The sequence below is a fragment of the Schistocerca gregaria genome, chromosome 1 (genome assembly GCF_023897955.1).
Source record: "Schistocerca gregaria isolate iqSchGreg1 chromosome 1, iqSchGreg1.2, whole genome shotgun sequence".
NCBI classification, from domain to species: domain Eukaryota; kingdom Metazoa; phylum Arthropoda; class Insecta; order Orthoptera; family Acrididae; genus Schistocerca; species Schistocerca gregaria.
The window spans coordinates 330,745,786-330,762,390 of record NC_064920.1 but is presented as its reverse complement, the minus strand read 5'-3'; the positions used below and the strand labels follow the sequence as shown (position 1 = coordinate 330,762,390).

The 16,605-nt window shown below is 45.5% G+C and overlaps 1 protein-coding gene across 1 annotated transcript in view; it reads right to left on the bottom strand.

Moving 5' to 3' along the window:
* Positions 1–413: 413 nt before the first annotated feature.
* The window catches only part of LOC126287603 (uncharacterized), a 29,041-nt gene continuing 12,849 nt past the window's right edge, over positions 414–16,605 (bottom strand). The window contains exons 2-3 of the mRNA XM_049984893.1: positions 2,173–2,538; positions 414–893 (exon numbers count right to left, since the gene is read on the bottom strand). Coding sequence (XP_049840850.1) covers positions 2,176–2,538 — 363 coding nt within the window. The 3' untranslated portion in view covers positions 414–893; positions 2,173–2,175. The remainder of the gene's footprint in view (positions 894–2,172; positions 2,539–16,605) is intronic.

The window sequence follows — 16,605 nt, the reverse complement described above, 5'->3', positions numbered from 1 at the left end:
TGCAATAATAAAGGCACTGTCTTAGTACCCGTGTTTGCTTTCCCTGAGGGGTGACACCAGTTGTTGAACTTCTCACTGACCGCTATATCAAACTGGTTATTTACCGCAAAATATTACAACCAGTTAAACCCAGTGATTGTTGATCGAGATACGAACTTAAAAAGGGTGTCACTGTGAATTTGCTGCCCCTGTATGTTTTTGGGTTTCTTCTTCCACTGCACAGTCACTTGCGCATCGAAATCGCAAGTACAATATTGCTGCACCACTACTCTATGAGTTACCGGGCGTATTCTCACGCGGTAGATATGTCGTCCCTTCAAAAGCTTCGGAGTAAGTTTTGTCAATGGGTTTCTCACATCTCAGGAAACAGAGCTACGATGTCCTGGCTCTAGAGGTGACAAAACGGTTTAATATTTCTGAGAAATGAATTTAATCTCCCTATTCACAGTTTTATTTTTACAGAAAGTTCGAAATCTTAATAAACGGTCGTATCAACACTGAGCCACTATTTTGTTGTAGTTGACCCGGTCAGGCTAGCGATCATTTCGTTTCATTTCTTACTCCAGAAGGATTGGTCAGTGAGTTAATGTATTCTAATATACGTTGTATAAAGATGAAAGAACTCTTTCTTGTCACTGTTTTGTTTATGCCTGCGTTGCCTCCGCCGGTTAATGTACTGAATTTATTACACAGAATTTATCTCTCTGAAAAATGATGAAGATAATGTGTACATTGATGCTGCGAGAGTACTTGTCTTTCAAAAAGCGTTGTAACAGCAAGGAAACTTCGGTCATGTGCATTTCGTGTCTTCACGCTACTTCGCACGTCGATAGAGATGGTAACACCAGTCCGTCGCTGTCTACCCTAAGGTAACAATTGCAGCTTCACAGTTCCTGGAACAGAGAATAAAGCCACGTATTAGCCTATAAAAGAATGAAACAAACTGTATGCAGATAAATAAATAAATAAATAATGTTTTTATAGATTGTGTAAATATCGTTTTTATTTATTGTTCTCGCAAATCATGAGCTTGTGGTGAAGGAAATAGGAGCTCTATAAATGAGACATCTTTAGAAGGGTTGAAACTTTCCTAAAAAATTTACTAGTGCCGTGACATCCAATGACTAGTCCACACTGGAAGTCACTGAGCTCTCCTAAATGATTCATTATGATTTTACTGGTCCCCTACAAACAATGCAGTACTCCCCTCTTCTATGTATACAGGCTGGAGTAAATAAAAGTAACCCAGACGATTGGACACAATTGGATGTTAATGTATGCTTATAACTACACCCTGTGACGTGAACGCAAGGTGTACGACTGGCACGTAATCCACAGCGGTTCAAAGTGTAGTGCGCACTATGTCAGTGTGAGTGGAGCATTGCAAAGGGACGATGGTACTCACATTGGAGCAGCTGGTGTTCTTTGTGGAAAGTTACGTGACAGCAAAGTCGTGGAAACGCTCTGGTGAACTGTTTACTGAGAAGTTTAATGGTGTCAAAGAGCTAGCAACACTTTGTCAGAAAATGGCGTCTGACAGAATCTGTTTGAAAGAAGTCAAAAAAATTGGGCCTACACACCATAAAAAGGGGCTGCATTTCACCAGAAAACGCTTCAGTGTCCAAACATATCAAACCGATGCAAGAGTCTGGCACATCACATCAGTCAAGCGGATGAAGACTCCACTTCGACCTGCAGTCCAGTCGCTGTCCGAGCTGGCCACCCAGTACACCTGCACCAGAATATTTCGGATGAGATCGCAACAATTCCAGCTGTCCAGCTCCGATCCACCTTCAGCAATTTGGTGCCCTGGGGTGCAAAAGTGCCAAGAGATGAATGGTGGTCACGTTGAACATTTTCTATGGTTAAGTTAGTACTGTACTTCCTGTCCTTTCCTGTGTTTTTTTCTATCCTGGAACTCTGTTCTCCAGACCACTGTTATTTGCCCCAACCTGTATTGGAGGATCTGCCTCTCGTGACATAATTATTTAATTTCGCATTAGATAGAAGCGTCCGGATGCTTTTGATCAGAGACTGTGCCTTTCCCAGTTGTTTCTGAACCTGTATCCCCGCCCCCCCTTTTTTTGACCAAATTTTGCACTCCCGTTGCGCTGCGCCCTTAGCTGTGCCCTATCTCGCCACACATTGTGCGCGGTCCTGGTGACATGTTACCTGTTATTGCTGGAGGTGCAGCATGTAAATGGCGAGTCTGTCGTGTGGGTGTGGGGGCTGCACGGGCATGTCGATCTGGCTGTATGGCAGCTCATAGACGACTTGCATGCCCGCGCGGCGCGCCATCTTCGCGGAGAAGGCACTGGTGCAGAAGATCATCACCAGCGGCAGCCGCAGCTCCTCCTTGGCCATCCGCAGCGACTCCGCCAGCAGCGCCGCCGCCAGACCGCGGCCGCGCGCAGAACTCGCCACGGACAGGATGTGCACCTCGAGCGCGCTCCGAGCAGTCGTATGTGACCACACGTCCGCCTCCGCCAACGCCGCATCTACCACGCGCAGCACCGCGCGTAGCTTCTCATCGCGCACCTAAAACACCGTTACGTTCTGCCGTCACTGCTCAGCACAGTGGTACAATGCCGTCCTTTAGTGGAGTTGAAACGTTTCCTTCTTGTCTGAGATCTTGCAGTTTCCGTAGTGTGAGGCGAAGTCCCACTGGTGGCCATGCCGTGCACGAAACTAATTACGCAACCCCTTGCTCCGTAGTGAGCCGTAGTAAAAATTGCTGTTTAGAAAAGCGCGCCACAGCGCCTAGTGTAAAGTAGTCGCCCACTGTTTCTGGCGGTGGCGCCGCTGTGGCAATCCCGGCTTTGGTGTCTTTCTCCGGTGTGAAAGGGGAAAGGTAGCCTGTTCACGTGCATTTAAGAGGCGCGATAAGCTCGCCAGTGACCCCACGCTGAAATACTTTGGCCTCACCCTCGACCGACACCTCATCTGGACCCCTAATCTCCAGACCATCCAGCAGAAAGCCCATTCCCACCTTTGCCTTCTGAAACTCCTGTCTGGCCGGACATGGGGATTGCTACCTTCTACCATCCTCCACACCTACAAATCCCTCATCCATCCTATCCTCTGTTATGCCAGCATTGCCTGGATCTCCACCCTCACCCACTTTTACAAGGCCATCCAAATCCTTCAACGCCATGCACTCCATCTTGCCTTCGGTATCCGCCTTCCTTCCCCCACACGGCTCCTGTATGAACTGATCCCCTTCCCCCACCTCCTCCTGTTCCTCCAACATCTCTGCATCCTTTACATTGTCCCCAGGCTTGATCCCCCCCCCCCCCCACCCGCTGGTTTCAGCCTTCCTCTCCACACCCCGCCCATTGCCGTGCCTCTATCGCTGTATCCCTCCCTCTCTCCATCTCCACACCCTCCATATTCTTCATCAGGGCAATTTCCAACGCCTCCCCCTCGCAGGTGACGAACTTCGCCGTGACATCTACCCTTCCATCCAACTATAACCTGGCCTTGTTCCCCCCCCTCCCCAGAGGCCTCTTTTTCCTCTCCCCTCCTTCTCCCAGAGCAGATTTCCTCCTCCCCCCTGAGACCCTGCACCCCATACTTGCCTCTTTCCTTCCCACATCCATCCCTACCTGGCCCTCTCCAGCGCGCTCCCCACCCATCTCCCCCCTCTCTTCCCCTCCCTCCCTCCCTTCTTCTGGTCTCCCTCATCTCCTTGCGCCTAGCATATCCTCCGTTTTCATCATCGTCAGTGTGCCACATCAGTGTTGTGTTTAGTGCTGTTTCTCCTGTGCGTCCAGATGTGTGATTTTAATTGTGTACTGCCTTGAGGTTCGCCGTCAGTGTTTGTTACGTGCTACACCATACCTTTTATGCTCCAGTCATACTGAGCCTTGTGTTCTTTTAATTGTCGTAGTGTGTGGCTTGTTGTGTGTGCTACTTTTAAACAGTTTTTTATCTCCATTTTACAGTCACCCCGTTTTTTGTCTATTGCCTTCCATGATGTTCCCCCTTTTTTATATCTGTGTTCACCATATTCTCTCCTTTGTTATTTTTAAATGTCTTCTATTGTTTGTTCTATGTCTTTCGACTGAAGAGCAGCTCATATGCTGCTGCCAGCCCGCCCCGATGGGGAATTGAAACACAATAAAGGACAAAAAAAAAAAAAACCTCGCCAGTGAGCAGTCTGGGCGAGTCGGTCAGTCTGCAGTCAGGCAGTCTGTCAGTCTCTGCGTGTCTTGTCAGTTGGTCAGGCGGAGTAAGTCTGTGTCAGTCAGTCGTCACCGGTTCCTGGTCTGTCTCTCGTTCGCATTTGTGCGGCAGTCAGTGTCGGCTTGTCGTCCGAAGTGCTAGTACGTGTTAGGCCGCCAGTCTGCTCGAGTTTGTTTAGGCAATGGGCATTGGCGGTCGGATCGATCGGTTGGTCGGTCGCGCACTGTGACTCAAGATGACTTGCCCGTCTTGAGCGTCGGCGCATGTGAGGTCGCCACGGCAGTTTAGTGGGCCACGCCGTATAGCGAGAGGTAGTGGCTTCTCGGTCGACACGAGAGCAGCAGGAGCCAACCTACGACATCGGTCTGCCCAGTGCGAGCTGCGACGCCATGAGGCGGGAGATCGGCGCGCCTTCCTGCGTCCGTTGAAGCGGCTGGCAGCGGACGGGTCGGGAGAGCGTTTTGAGGGTCGTGCGCCAGGTCTCTGCCAGACATGGCAGTTTTTAGAAGTAAACTGACTGCTGAAATGTTGTTTCATGTACTTGTTAAATTCTACTTGTTTTCTTGCTCATTCCGTCCACAGCTCGTGGTCGTGCGGTAGCGTTCTCGCTTGCCGCGCCCGGGTTCCCGGGTTCGATTCCCGGCGGGGTCAGGGATTTTCTCTGCCTCTTGATGACTGGGTGTTGTGTGCTGTCCTTATGTTAGTTAGGTTGAAGTAGTTCTGAGTTCTAGGGGACTGATGACCATAGATGTTGAGTCCCATAGTGCTCACTCTTGCTCAGTCTCTCGTCCCCAGCTTGCTCGCCTGTCTTTCGTCCGCGTTTGTTGGGCAGTTAGTGTCGGTCTTTTGTCGGTCTGCCGTACGGTAATGGCTGCCTCTGTCATGTTTGTTGGATTCGGTGTTAACGGATTTATAGAAATAAGGTAAAGGCAGAATGCCTGAAATATGTTTTTTATCTTGCCTGTCATCTTGCGAGGCGGTATGTGTGTAATGTAGAGCATGTTGTACATTTTATGTAAGTCTGAATTTCATGGGTTTTACTTAAATAGTCACTTTTATCAAGTTGCCACCCTTCCACCATAAGAGCCTTTTTAAAACCAAATTGCACTTTGGTGGCAAATAATTTCTTAATGTGAGTGTACCATTTCCATCCCTCTTACAGGGTGCTTAGTTAATGTGTTTGTGTGAGTTGTTAAAATTTTTAGTTGAAAGTAATCTGGTGTGTTGCAGATTTGCACCAGAGTAGTTTTTCAGAGGTCGTTGTGAGTGGTCGTGACTACGGCCGTGGGGAAAGGAAGTGGAAGCTTCTCAGCCCGAAGGCTCCTACTGAAAAAAAAAAATGTTATTCTGCCTCTGAATAATTGTAACTTGATATTGAAAGCGTGCTTTCTGATTGTAATTTAAATCTGTTTTTGAAAAGGCTTTTAAGAACAAAATTCACATTTGTTAAAGGTAATTTTATTTTCCATCAATTTCTTCCAGGCAACTACTTCCACGCTCACATAGTGTGTTTAAATGCGTTAATGTTCTTGGTGAATCGCCAGTAAATAAAGTAAATTCTTTAAGAAAAGATTTTGAAAGTCTAAATATACGGTTCACATAGACTTCCTTCAGAACATGTGGACCAGTATTACTTCTGCTCACTACTACACGTACACTATCGAGCTAAACAAGGGTTGTCAGTTACGCTTTGAAATACAAGGTAGAATTAAAATAGACGTTTCTTATGCGTCACAAATCAGTGCCCTGTAACAATCATAGTACTTACAAAAGACCCTTGTGGTGTCACCGCCGGACACCACACTTGCTAGGTGGTAGCCTTTAAATCGGCCTCGGTCCTGTAGTATACATCGGACCCGCGTGTCGCCACTACCAATGATTGCAGACCGAGCGCCGCCACACGGCAGGTCTAGAGAGAGACTTCCTAGCACTCACCCCAGTTGTACTTTGCTAGCGATGGTTCACTGACTTCTACGCTCTCATTAGCCGAGACGATAGTTAGCATAGCCTTCAGCTACGTTATTTGCTACGACCTAGCAAGGCGCCCGTATCCGTCCTATTGATATTGTGAATCATGTACGATAAAGAGCGACGTTCTCCATTAATGGATTAAAGTTAAGTATTCCACCAGCTACGTCGGTTTTTCTCAATTCTAATTCCCTTGTCGTGTTCCAGACCTCTCACCAGCCTGCGTGAGCTAAAACGTGTGCATTTCGGCCTCCTTTACCAATACGGTGTTGGCTCTCCTGCCAACCACAACAACCCTCTCATGCGAACAATGGATTGTGAAACGAGCGCCACAAACCGACCTCTAAAAACAGGACACAATGCAAAGTTAAACTGAAGAACACAGATATAAATTCATAAGTATTCAAAGCAACAAGTGAAAGTCAACCTCGTACACACATAAAAAAAAAGTTTTGCGTCACCCCATTTCCCAGAACTCGTGTAGATAGACTGTGGATATTGTATAACAGATACAGTCCATTTGACTGTTCAGAGATGTCACTAAACGCGCCCAAAGATGTGAACAACCATGCATGAGCATTTGGTATTAGACGGAGGGGGTCCGACAGCCGATCATTTTCAGTCATTCCACCATCAATGAGGTATATGGCTCATGTTGTCTGTAGTCCAACCATGTCTAGACGGTAAATACCGCGGTTCGATCGCGTTCCCATTGTTACTTTGTGCCAGGAAGGACTCTACAAGGAAAGCGTCCTGGAGATGTTCGGACATGCAGGAGAGATAGAGAGACAGGAACTATCGATGGCATACCTCGCTCAGGCCGCCCAAGTGCTAGTACTGCAGTGGATGACCGCTACCTACGGATTTGGCTCTTTGAACCCTGACATCAACGCCAGCATATTGAATAATGCAGCCACAGGACGTCGTGTTACTAGTCAAACTGTGCGCAATAGGCTGCATGATGTGCAACTTCACTCCTGATGTCCATGGTGACGTCCATCTTTGCAACCACGACACCATTGCAGCGCGGTACAGATGTGAACAATAACATGCTGAATGGACCACTCAGTTCTCTTCACCGATGAGTGTTGCATATGCCTTCAACCAGGCAATCGTCGGAGACGTGTTTCCAGCAACCCAGTCAGGCTCAACGCCTTAAACACACTGTTCAGCGAGTGCAGCAAGATGGAGGTTCCCTGATGTTTTGGGGTGGCATTATGTGGGGTCGACGTACCCCGCTGATGGTCATGACAGGCGCCGTAACTGCTGTACGGTACGTGAATGCCATCCTTCGACCGATAGTGCAACCATATTTGCAGCATATTGGTGAGGCATTCATCTTCATGGACGACAATTCGCTCCCCCATCGTGCGCATCTTGTGAATGATTTCCTTCAAGATAACATCGCTCGACCAGAGTGGCCAGCATGTTCTCCAGACATGAACCCTATCGAACTTGCCTGGGATAGATTGAAAAGGGCTGTACATGAACATCGCGACCCACTAATCATTCTGAGGGCTCTACACCGAATCGCCGTTGAGGAGCGTGACACTCTGGACCAACAGTGCCTTGATGGACTTGTGGATGGTATGCCACGACGAATATAGGCATGATCAATTCAAGAGGATGTGCTGCTGGGTATTAGAGGTACCGTTGTGTACAGCAATCTGGACTACAACCTCTGAAGGTCTCATTGTATGGTGGTACAACGTGCAGTGTGTGGTTTTCATGAGCAATAAAAAGGGAGGAAATGATGTTGATGTCGATCTCTATTCCAATTTTCTGTACAGGTTTCGGAACTCTCGGAACCGAGGTGATGCAAAAAATTTTTTGATGTGTGTAGTTATCAAGCAGAACCTACAGGTGGCTAATGCTCCCACATTCTGCAAGATGTTTCACAATGTTTTGAAAAATTCAAACCTGAGTAACACCCACTAAAAACAAGATGCCACGATTGTGGCGTTGTCTGTTAGTGGAGCGGAATGTCATGTGTCATTCCATACACAGGTCAGTAATCATGTTGTATGGGTCGAAGAAAGACCGTTCATTCGTGGTGGGATGCTATTTCCGTTACGACAAATCTTTCATGCAACCTGTCTTTCGTAAGCATTTCAAGATTCTGCCGCGATATCCAATTATACAGGCTGCAATGCTTTGTATGTCCGTCCTTGTGGTTGACGGTCTGTGGTATTTTGGCCGTTCACCGACGTAAAAAATTAAACATCTACAGCAATAGTTTTAAGGTTATTTTATTGCACTGCAATCAGGTTTTGGTGACTTCGATACACCATCTCCAGGCCTTAATTGACGCTGAGGGAGTGAACTCCAATAGTATACACGATCTCATCAGTCTCCTACATCTATTGACTGGCGTCTGTAGAATACTGTAAAAGCAACATTATGCCTACAACCATGAGCTACCAAGATTTGGTTATTGACAGTTGTTATTTGTCTGTATAGTATTTCATAAGTAAATCTGAATATATGTTGTACGTTGTGTGCAAGTTCAATTTTATTTTGCGATAAGTTTGTATGTTATTCAAATTTAAATTTGAAATCATCGAAACACTGAGAAAAACCATGTAAAGTGAGATCTCTCTCCATATAGTAAATGCTTGCTCTTTAATTAAGTCCTTTTGTCACATAAACCAGAAAGCATCAGTATTTATCATCGACTGTCACCTCCGTTTTTTCCCATAATTCGGGTGTTTGGATATTACCTCACCAGTGACTTCCAAGGATGTTCTCATAAAATCTAATTCCACTATCCTTATTTGGTCCCTTGTTTTATTCGTAAGAGGCCACATTTCTACACTGTAAGTAACTATATGCTCAATAACACTATGCAGTATCCTTTTATTTGGTTTGTTGACCAATACTGTGGTTCGAAAGTCTATGCAGTAACTTTGTCACTCGTTTACCCATCATTACTTTGCTCCCAACATCTTTGTTCGAAGTGCCTTCACTATGGATGACATAACGCAAATTTTAAAATTCTCATATTCTTCATTATTACCTATTTTAATTTTTTTACATCTGTGGACACCAAGATGCGCAACAACAACTGAAAATGGTTATTTATTTTGAGATTTTGCGTGAGTGATAGCGAATTAGTAACTGGAAACAAGCACTTAGACAACCCTAATTTAGTCTCCAACGATAAACATATCATTCTCTTTTTTTTGAAAGTGCAGTACGCTGCAGAATAAAATACTTCACAACAAATTGAACATGGAATTACGTCATCCTGAGGGTACCGTGAATTTTTGTGTACCGGTGGAACATCAACGCTTGAAATCTACAGTTAAGTTATTAGACTGCCACACAGAAACAAGGTCATTGAGGACATGTGGGGATTTTAACGATCAGTTTCCAGTTCAACACATACTCTTTTCCTGAAATGATGGATAGCATGGCGTTTCTCACCAGAGGTGAAGGTTTTGCAAAAACTGAGCGACAGGTTGCTTACTGACAGTACCCTATGGACGAAACATCCAAAACGTGCTGGTCGCTAACGTACCATTTGGTCTTTTCAGTACAGTCGCCTGCCCTTCAGCATCGTCAGAGCACTGGCCATACTCTAACATCTCACAAAGGACATTCTGGAGATGGGGAAGTATTCGACACTATGACTCTCAGTGGCAGAAATGGACAGTATCGATCAAGCTATTTGGACTTCTTGTTCAGCATACTCCTACAGGCTAATTTGAAAATCAATAAGGAAATAGTCTGTTTCTTTGTTCCGCATAAGGAATACCTGGTACATGTTTTCATCACTTCAGGCATACGCCCTTCTCTGTATTGCATGGCGGCATACAAAAACTACAGACCCTAAGAGATTCCAAACTCCTTAAATCCACGTTGGGTCAAATGAAGTATTGCGCAAAATTTTTTCCTCGTGGAGCAGCTACAGCTTAACAGCTACATCAGATCTTTTACAAGAATGTTAAATGGCAATGGTCCTCCGTTTGCATCAAGTCTTTTCGAGATGTCAGACAGGCCCTACTCCTTCAAACATGGCTCAAAGCATACGACCCATCCAAGCCAATCATATGACAGTAGATGCATTCGACTAGTACTGGGGGACCGTTCTTTCTCACGAAGTCAACGGAGTTGAAAGATGAACTGCACTTGTTTCCAAAAAGTTAATGCAAGCACAGTGGATATCAATATGACATACATTACCAGAGCACAGCAGAACACGGCAACAGTTTGACGGGGTGCTCCTGAAGTTTGCTTTCATATTGTTAAGGGTGGAAGTAAAACGTTCCCTATTGGACGCCTGAATAAAACGGTGATGAGTAGCAGTCGAGAAAGAAAAACGAAACTTAAACAGTTCTTGTTTGTCAATATGTACTCGAGTCTTCCTGGGGCATTGTAAGATTCTTAGATAGTTCGGGAGACAGGCGTGACGTGATGATAAGCTGCATGAAACCAACGGTGATCATAAAACAGTTAGACAACCTTCTGACGAGGTCTAACATTCACGGTAGTATCCAGAGTGGTAGCAACAGGCAGAAAAGACACATTATGCGTTCGATACGGCTGCTTTGGCATCAGACACTCGTCCAGTTTGAGTGATTAGTAGCGTCCATAGTACTGCGTATGGGTCTGTTATGGTGCAGCATGGAACAGTCAGCATTGTTGCTATTGCAGGTCGCGGTGCTGTCCGTATCTAACTCTGAACTTTTGGCTGAAGAACAGCAGCAGGCTGCTGGTGGACTCCAGAGATGCCAAAAGGTGGCGGGGAGGCAGCGGCACAGTGCTGGACCCCAAGTCCTGTGGAGTCAAGCATCAGTCAGCAGTAGAAGTGTGGATGCTGATATAGTTATGGTGAAAACTCCAGGGCTGCAGCTGACGTAGTCTGGGTGAAGCTACATTGCTACATTTCGTACAATGGGGTGGCTATGGACAGGCTTAAATACTGCTACTCAATGCTGATTTAGTTGAAGGGTAGCATTTGTGTGTCACCCTGAACTACCTAGAGCAGGGGAATGGCGAGGGGTCTGGAGCAGCTCGCCTGTAATAACTTCCTGAAGACTGACGTGTTGTTGTCACATCGAAGGCTGTGACAAGGAAGTGACGGCCACATGCACAGCATGTAGGTCAATGACCGAAGCTGTTAGACATCAGCATGGCCTTTTTACTGTCCATATGCACTTCCTCTGGCTACAACTGGCTACTACTCCTGTTGTAGTTTATTCCCTTACAGTACTGACATAAAAGGCAAATCAGGTATGATTAACTTACCCAGCGACATCACAGTTATTTTCTACCAGTTTTTGGAGGATTCAGTTCCCTGATAATTTATTCAATTGGTAACAAAATGATTGGCCTGTGGCTCACAGGGCTCTTGAACATATGGATATTCAGTCCTACCTGTACTGCTGTCATGAACTGTTCACTCTCAGTGTCGTCGTCTTGCTCCACGTCAGTGACACTTGTACAGGCACTACAACAGTGCTCTTGATATTGTTCCATGAAGGTCATTAGGGTATAGTACTCACGAAACGGTTGACTTGCCAACATATCTTTTGGGGAGGCATCGCCAAAGATTTAGAAAACATGGTTGTGGTGAGCATGAGGTGTCAGAGCAAGCAGGCAGTACCAGCTCTTCAGTATTTTTCTTGGCCTGATGCAACATTCCTGTGGCGTCACATTCACCTAGATTCCTGGGGTACTCTTGGTTCATCGTGATAAATGCTATCAGCTGTTTTCCATAGTTTCAAAAATGCATTCAGTGTCATCAACAAAATTGCTCCAGTCCTTCTATCTCATTTTCTCAGTTTAAGGGTTCCCAGAAATCAATACAGCTGATAATTGCCCTCAGTTTACATTATCAGAATTTCGTGTAGTTATGTTACATTTCATGTTATTCCACACTTTTCCCACTGGACTAGCGGAGAGGTTTGTCTGCATCTACAATTGGAGGAGTCGCACACCAACATGATTTCGACAGAGCTCTCGGTTTATTTCTTGCCTCCTACCGCTCATCTCCACAGGAGTGATCCAGCCTGGTTGACAACCTGCATAGTAGGCCACATCGAATACAGATGCGTATCATCGACACTATCAGCCTCCTGCATCCCACCCAACATAAGCGCCATCACCGTTGTACCCTTTAGAATGCAATCTGGGCACCATGTTTTCCCATTCACCGGCTCATGTACCACACCTCTTGGCAGAGAGATCGTCAAAATCCAGCTGCCTGATGGCCCCCACTGCAGATAGAAAATACTATTGTACTACTGCAGGATGTTGGCTACCAGACAGAAGAGTTCCCATAATATTCTGTTCGAAAGTTGGTCTCCTCGACACCCAATTCTGTCAACAACGGTCACTGGCTGCCTCAACCACTGGACCTGTACGATACACGACCTAGACCACTAGCGTTCCCATGGGCCACGTACCCACCCCCATGGATGCTGACAACAGCCTGCTAGGTTCTTCAGTTCCTCTGGACACTGGCAGCACTGGGTCACCGAGAAGTGTAGCTATATCTCTTCTTAAGGAGACAGCCCTCCAGCATTACAGCCATACACCATGCGTGGCCCTCGCCAAAAGCCACAGGGTCTGCAACAGCGAACACGGCCACTGCAGTTCCAAACATATGCCTCGCCTACAGATGGCAGCAGCAGTTTCAATATCGCCCGCAGAAGAAACTGCTGGAAGAGAGAACGAGTTGCTCATAATGCGCTCTGGGCTGAAAACATTTTGGAATATTTCGACCGAAGCTCGGTTCGCCTTGGATATGCAGTTCATCACGAAAACCAGTGAAATTCGTGCTTACTCCCAGCATGCACAATGCCATTTCGCTGCCGCTGGATCTGAACAACAAAGACAAGTAAGTTTCCAGTCTGAACTCGAAGTCATGTCGATAAGTTCATGTGCATGCAGAGAGTGGGGAGCACAATACACACTACCATGAAGGGTGCGGGGAGAATTATGTTTGCCTCTGGAACAATGCTGACAACCTCCCCCTTAACCCCCCCCCCCCCCCCCCCCCCACACAAACACACGCAGGCACGCACCGCCTTCTTTACTTATTGAATACTACCTACGCCTCTGGTGCACATTGATATATCACAAGCGTTGTAGTAGGCGGCAGTGCCACGGACTATCCCTGCACCTTTACTGAGTTCGCTCTCAAGAACACGTGTTTTGACGTATAATTGTCGTGGCATATCGGGAAAATGGTGTAATTTTATATCCGTGCGTTACCCCATAAACAGTCTCACGGACACTATAGATTCGACTTTATGTGCTACCATGGCCTGCGAGCTTAATTAGGTACGTGAGCAGGTCACCTAAAGTTGTTCATACTTTTGGTTAAAAATGGTTCAAATGGCACTGAGCACTATGGGACTTAACATTAGACGTCATCAGTCCCCTAGAACTTAGAACTACTTAAGCCTAACTAACCTAAGGACATCACACACATCCATGCACGAGGCAGGATTCGAACCTGCGACCGTAGCGGTCGCGCGGTTCCAGACTGAAGCGCCTCGAACCGCTCGGCCATTGCCGCTAGCATTCTTTTGGTGACCCGCTCAAGAACCTACTTGGTCTTGGTGGGATTCACATATTAAATCTGCTACCCGCAGACATCTGACGAACTACACTATTGGCCATTAAAATTGCTACACCAAGAAGAAATGTAGATGATAAACGGGTATTCATTGGACAAATATATCATATCAGAGCTGGCATGTGATTACATTTGCACGTAATTTGAGTGGATAGATCCTGAGAAATCAGTACTCAGAACAACCACCTCTGGCTGTAATAAGGGACTTGATACGCCTGGGCATAGAGTCAAACAGAGCTTGAATGGCGTGTACAGGTACAGCTGCCCATTTAGCTTCAACACGATACCACATTTCATCAAGAGTAGTGACTGGCGTATTATGACGAGCCAGTTGCTCGGCCACCATTGACCAGACGTTTCCAATTGGTGAGAGATCTGGAGAATGTGCTGGACAGGCCAGCAGTCGAACATTTTCTGTATCCAGAAAGGACCGTACATGACCTACGACATGCTGCCGTGCATTATCCTGCTGAAATGCAGGGTTTCGCAGGGATCGAATGAAGGGTAGAGCACGGATCGTAACACATCTGAAATGGAACGTCCACTGTTCACAGTTCCGTCAGTGCGAACAAGAGGTAATCGAGACGTGTAACCAATGGCATCCATACCATCATGCCGGGTGATACGCCAGCATGGCGATGACAAATACACGCTTCCAATGTGCGTTCACCGCGATGTCACCAAACACTGATGCGACCAGCATGATGCTATAAACAGAACCTGGAATCATCCGAAAAAATGACGTTTTTCAATTCGTGCACTTAGGTTCGTCGTTGAGTACACCATCGCAGGCGCTCCTGTCTGTGATGCAGCGTCAAGGGTAACCGCAGCCATGGTCTCCGAGCAGAGAGTCCATACTGCTGCAAACGTCTTCGAACTGTTCGTGGAGATGATTGTTGTCTTGCAAACGTCTCCATCTGTTGACTCAGGGATCGAGACATGGCTGCATGATCCGTTACAGAAATGCGGATAAGATGCCTGTCATCGCGACTGCTAGTTATACAAGGCCGTTGGGATCTATCACGGCGTTTCGTATTACCCTCCTGAACCCACCGATTCCATATTCTGCTAACAGTAATTGGATCTCGAATAACACGAGCAGCAATGTCGTGATACGATAAACTGCAATCGCGATAGGCTACAATCTGACCGTTATCAAAGTCGGAAACGTGATGGTACGCATTTTTCCTGCTTACACGAGGCATCACAACAACGCTTCACCATGCAACACCGGTCAACCGCTGTTTGTGTATGAGAAATCGATTGGAAACTTTCCTCATGTCAGCACGTTGTAGGTATCGCCACCGGCGCCAATCTTGTGTGAATTCTCTGAAAAGCTAATCATTTGCATACCACAGCATCTTCTTCCTGTCGGTTAAGTTTCGCGTCTGTAGCACGTCATCTTCGTGGTGTAGCAATTTTAATGGCTAGTAGTGTAATAATTCAACAGGATCTTGAGTTATCAGATACTGTAGAAACTACGTATACCTCAAAATTAAATAGGAATACTTGTAGAGATCAACTTTCCTGCCGAGTATGTCGGTTAGGTACAAATACTTCAGGACGGTTACACTAGCTGCATATCGATATTCGAGAAAAACGATAGTCATTTTTCCTCTGTACAAGTCCGAATTTGTTCAACTTCCACCTCATGGCCAATACGATGACTGCGAAAGATAATAACACGTTTCTGAACGAATAGTCTCCAAAATTCAAGACTAAGTCTTACGTGACATGTTTACACGAGTACTAACTGCAGATTATTGAGCACATTTGTGACGTTATCAACCTGACTTAAGAAGACCGTGACGAATCTCACAAATATTCTTTGAATTTTCTGTAACTTTTCTGTTAATTCTGAATAAACAGTAATCTAGAGAGAAGAATAAAACTCAAGAACTGATCAAAAGAGAGGTCTATAAGTGGCCTCATATGCGAATTACACTTTCGAATGCTGTTTCCAGTAACTGTCTGGCATCCGTCTATCATACAGTTAGCTTTATATGGCTACTTAACCTTAAATTGTTCCTTTTACATATTCTGAAAGATTTGACCGTGTGTAGTTCCAATGACTGCACAAACAAAGTGTAGTGAAATGATAACAGGTTTTCTGCCGTAGAACTATTCGCAATGATAGCCATTAATGAAAACTTTCCAGCATATTCTCTGCGCCTTGGCAGTGTTCCTGTCCAAATGTTCGAATGATTGAACTATAATTTAATTTGACGCAGGTTGCGTTTCAAGTGTTTTATATTAACTAGAAGTCTATTCGTTCATTTACGCCAAAAACACCAAATTAAACAAAACGGTTATCGACGGAACATTATTACTGAATAAAGGATTAGCAGGGTACACATCCAAAGGTGACTGGCCATGGAAAAGGCAGCATTTATCAAGAAAAGAAATCTGTCTAATTTAGACACGAAATTGAAAAAGAGGTTCCTGATAACGTGTGTCTGTAGCTAACATTAAATGGATATGAAATGCGATAAACAGTTGAAGAAGACTTGCAAAAGTTTGAGATCATGTGGTACCGAGGGATGTTGAAAATAAATTGGGCAGAAAAGGTACGAAACGAAGAGGTAGCAGTAAAAATATAAGATGGAAGAAGCTTATTAACTAAAGTTAAGATATAGAGGACAAGTTAATAACCAATTGCAGTGTGATGCTACAACGCATTCCTTACTATGAATTTTTTCGCTTACTTAACACATGAAACTGTTTGTATACGATGTATTGTCTAGTGTAAATATGTCTTGTAAATACTTTGTTTAAATTATGTAATATTTAACACTGGCAAGTCAGGGCATATTTAGTTAACGTTGAAGTCAGAGAGATTGTTTTGTGGTGCCGCTGGGCGCGGG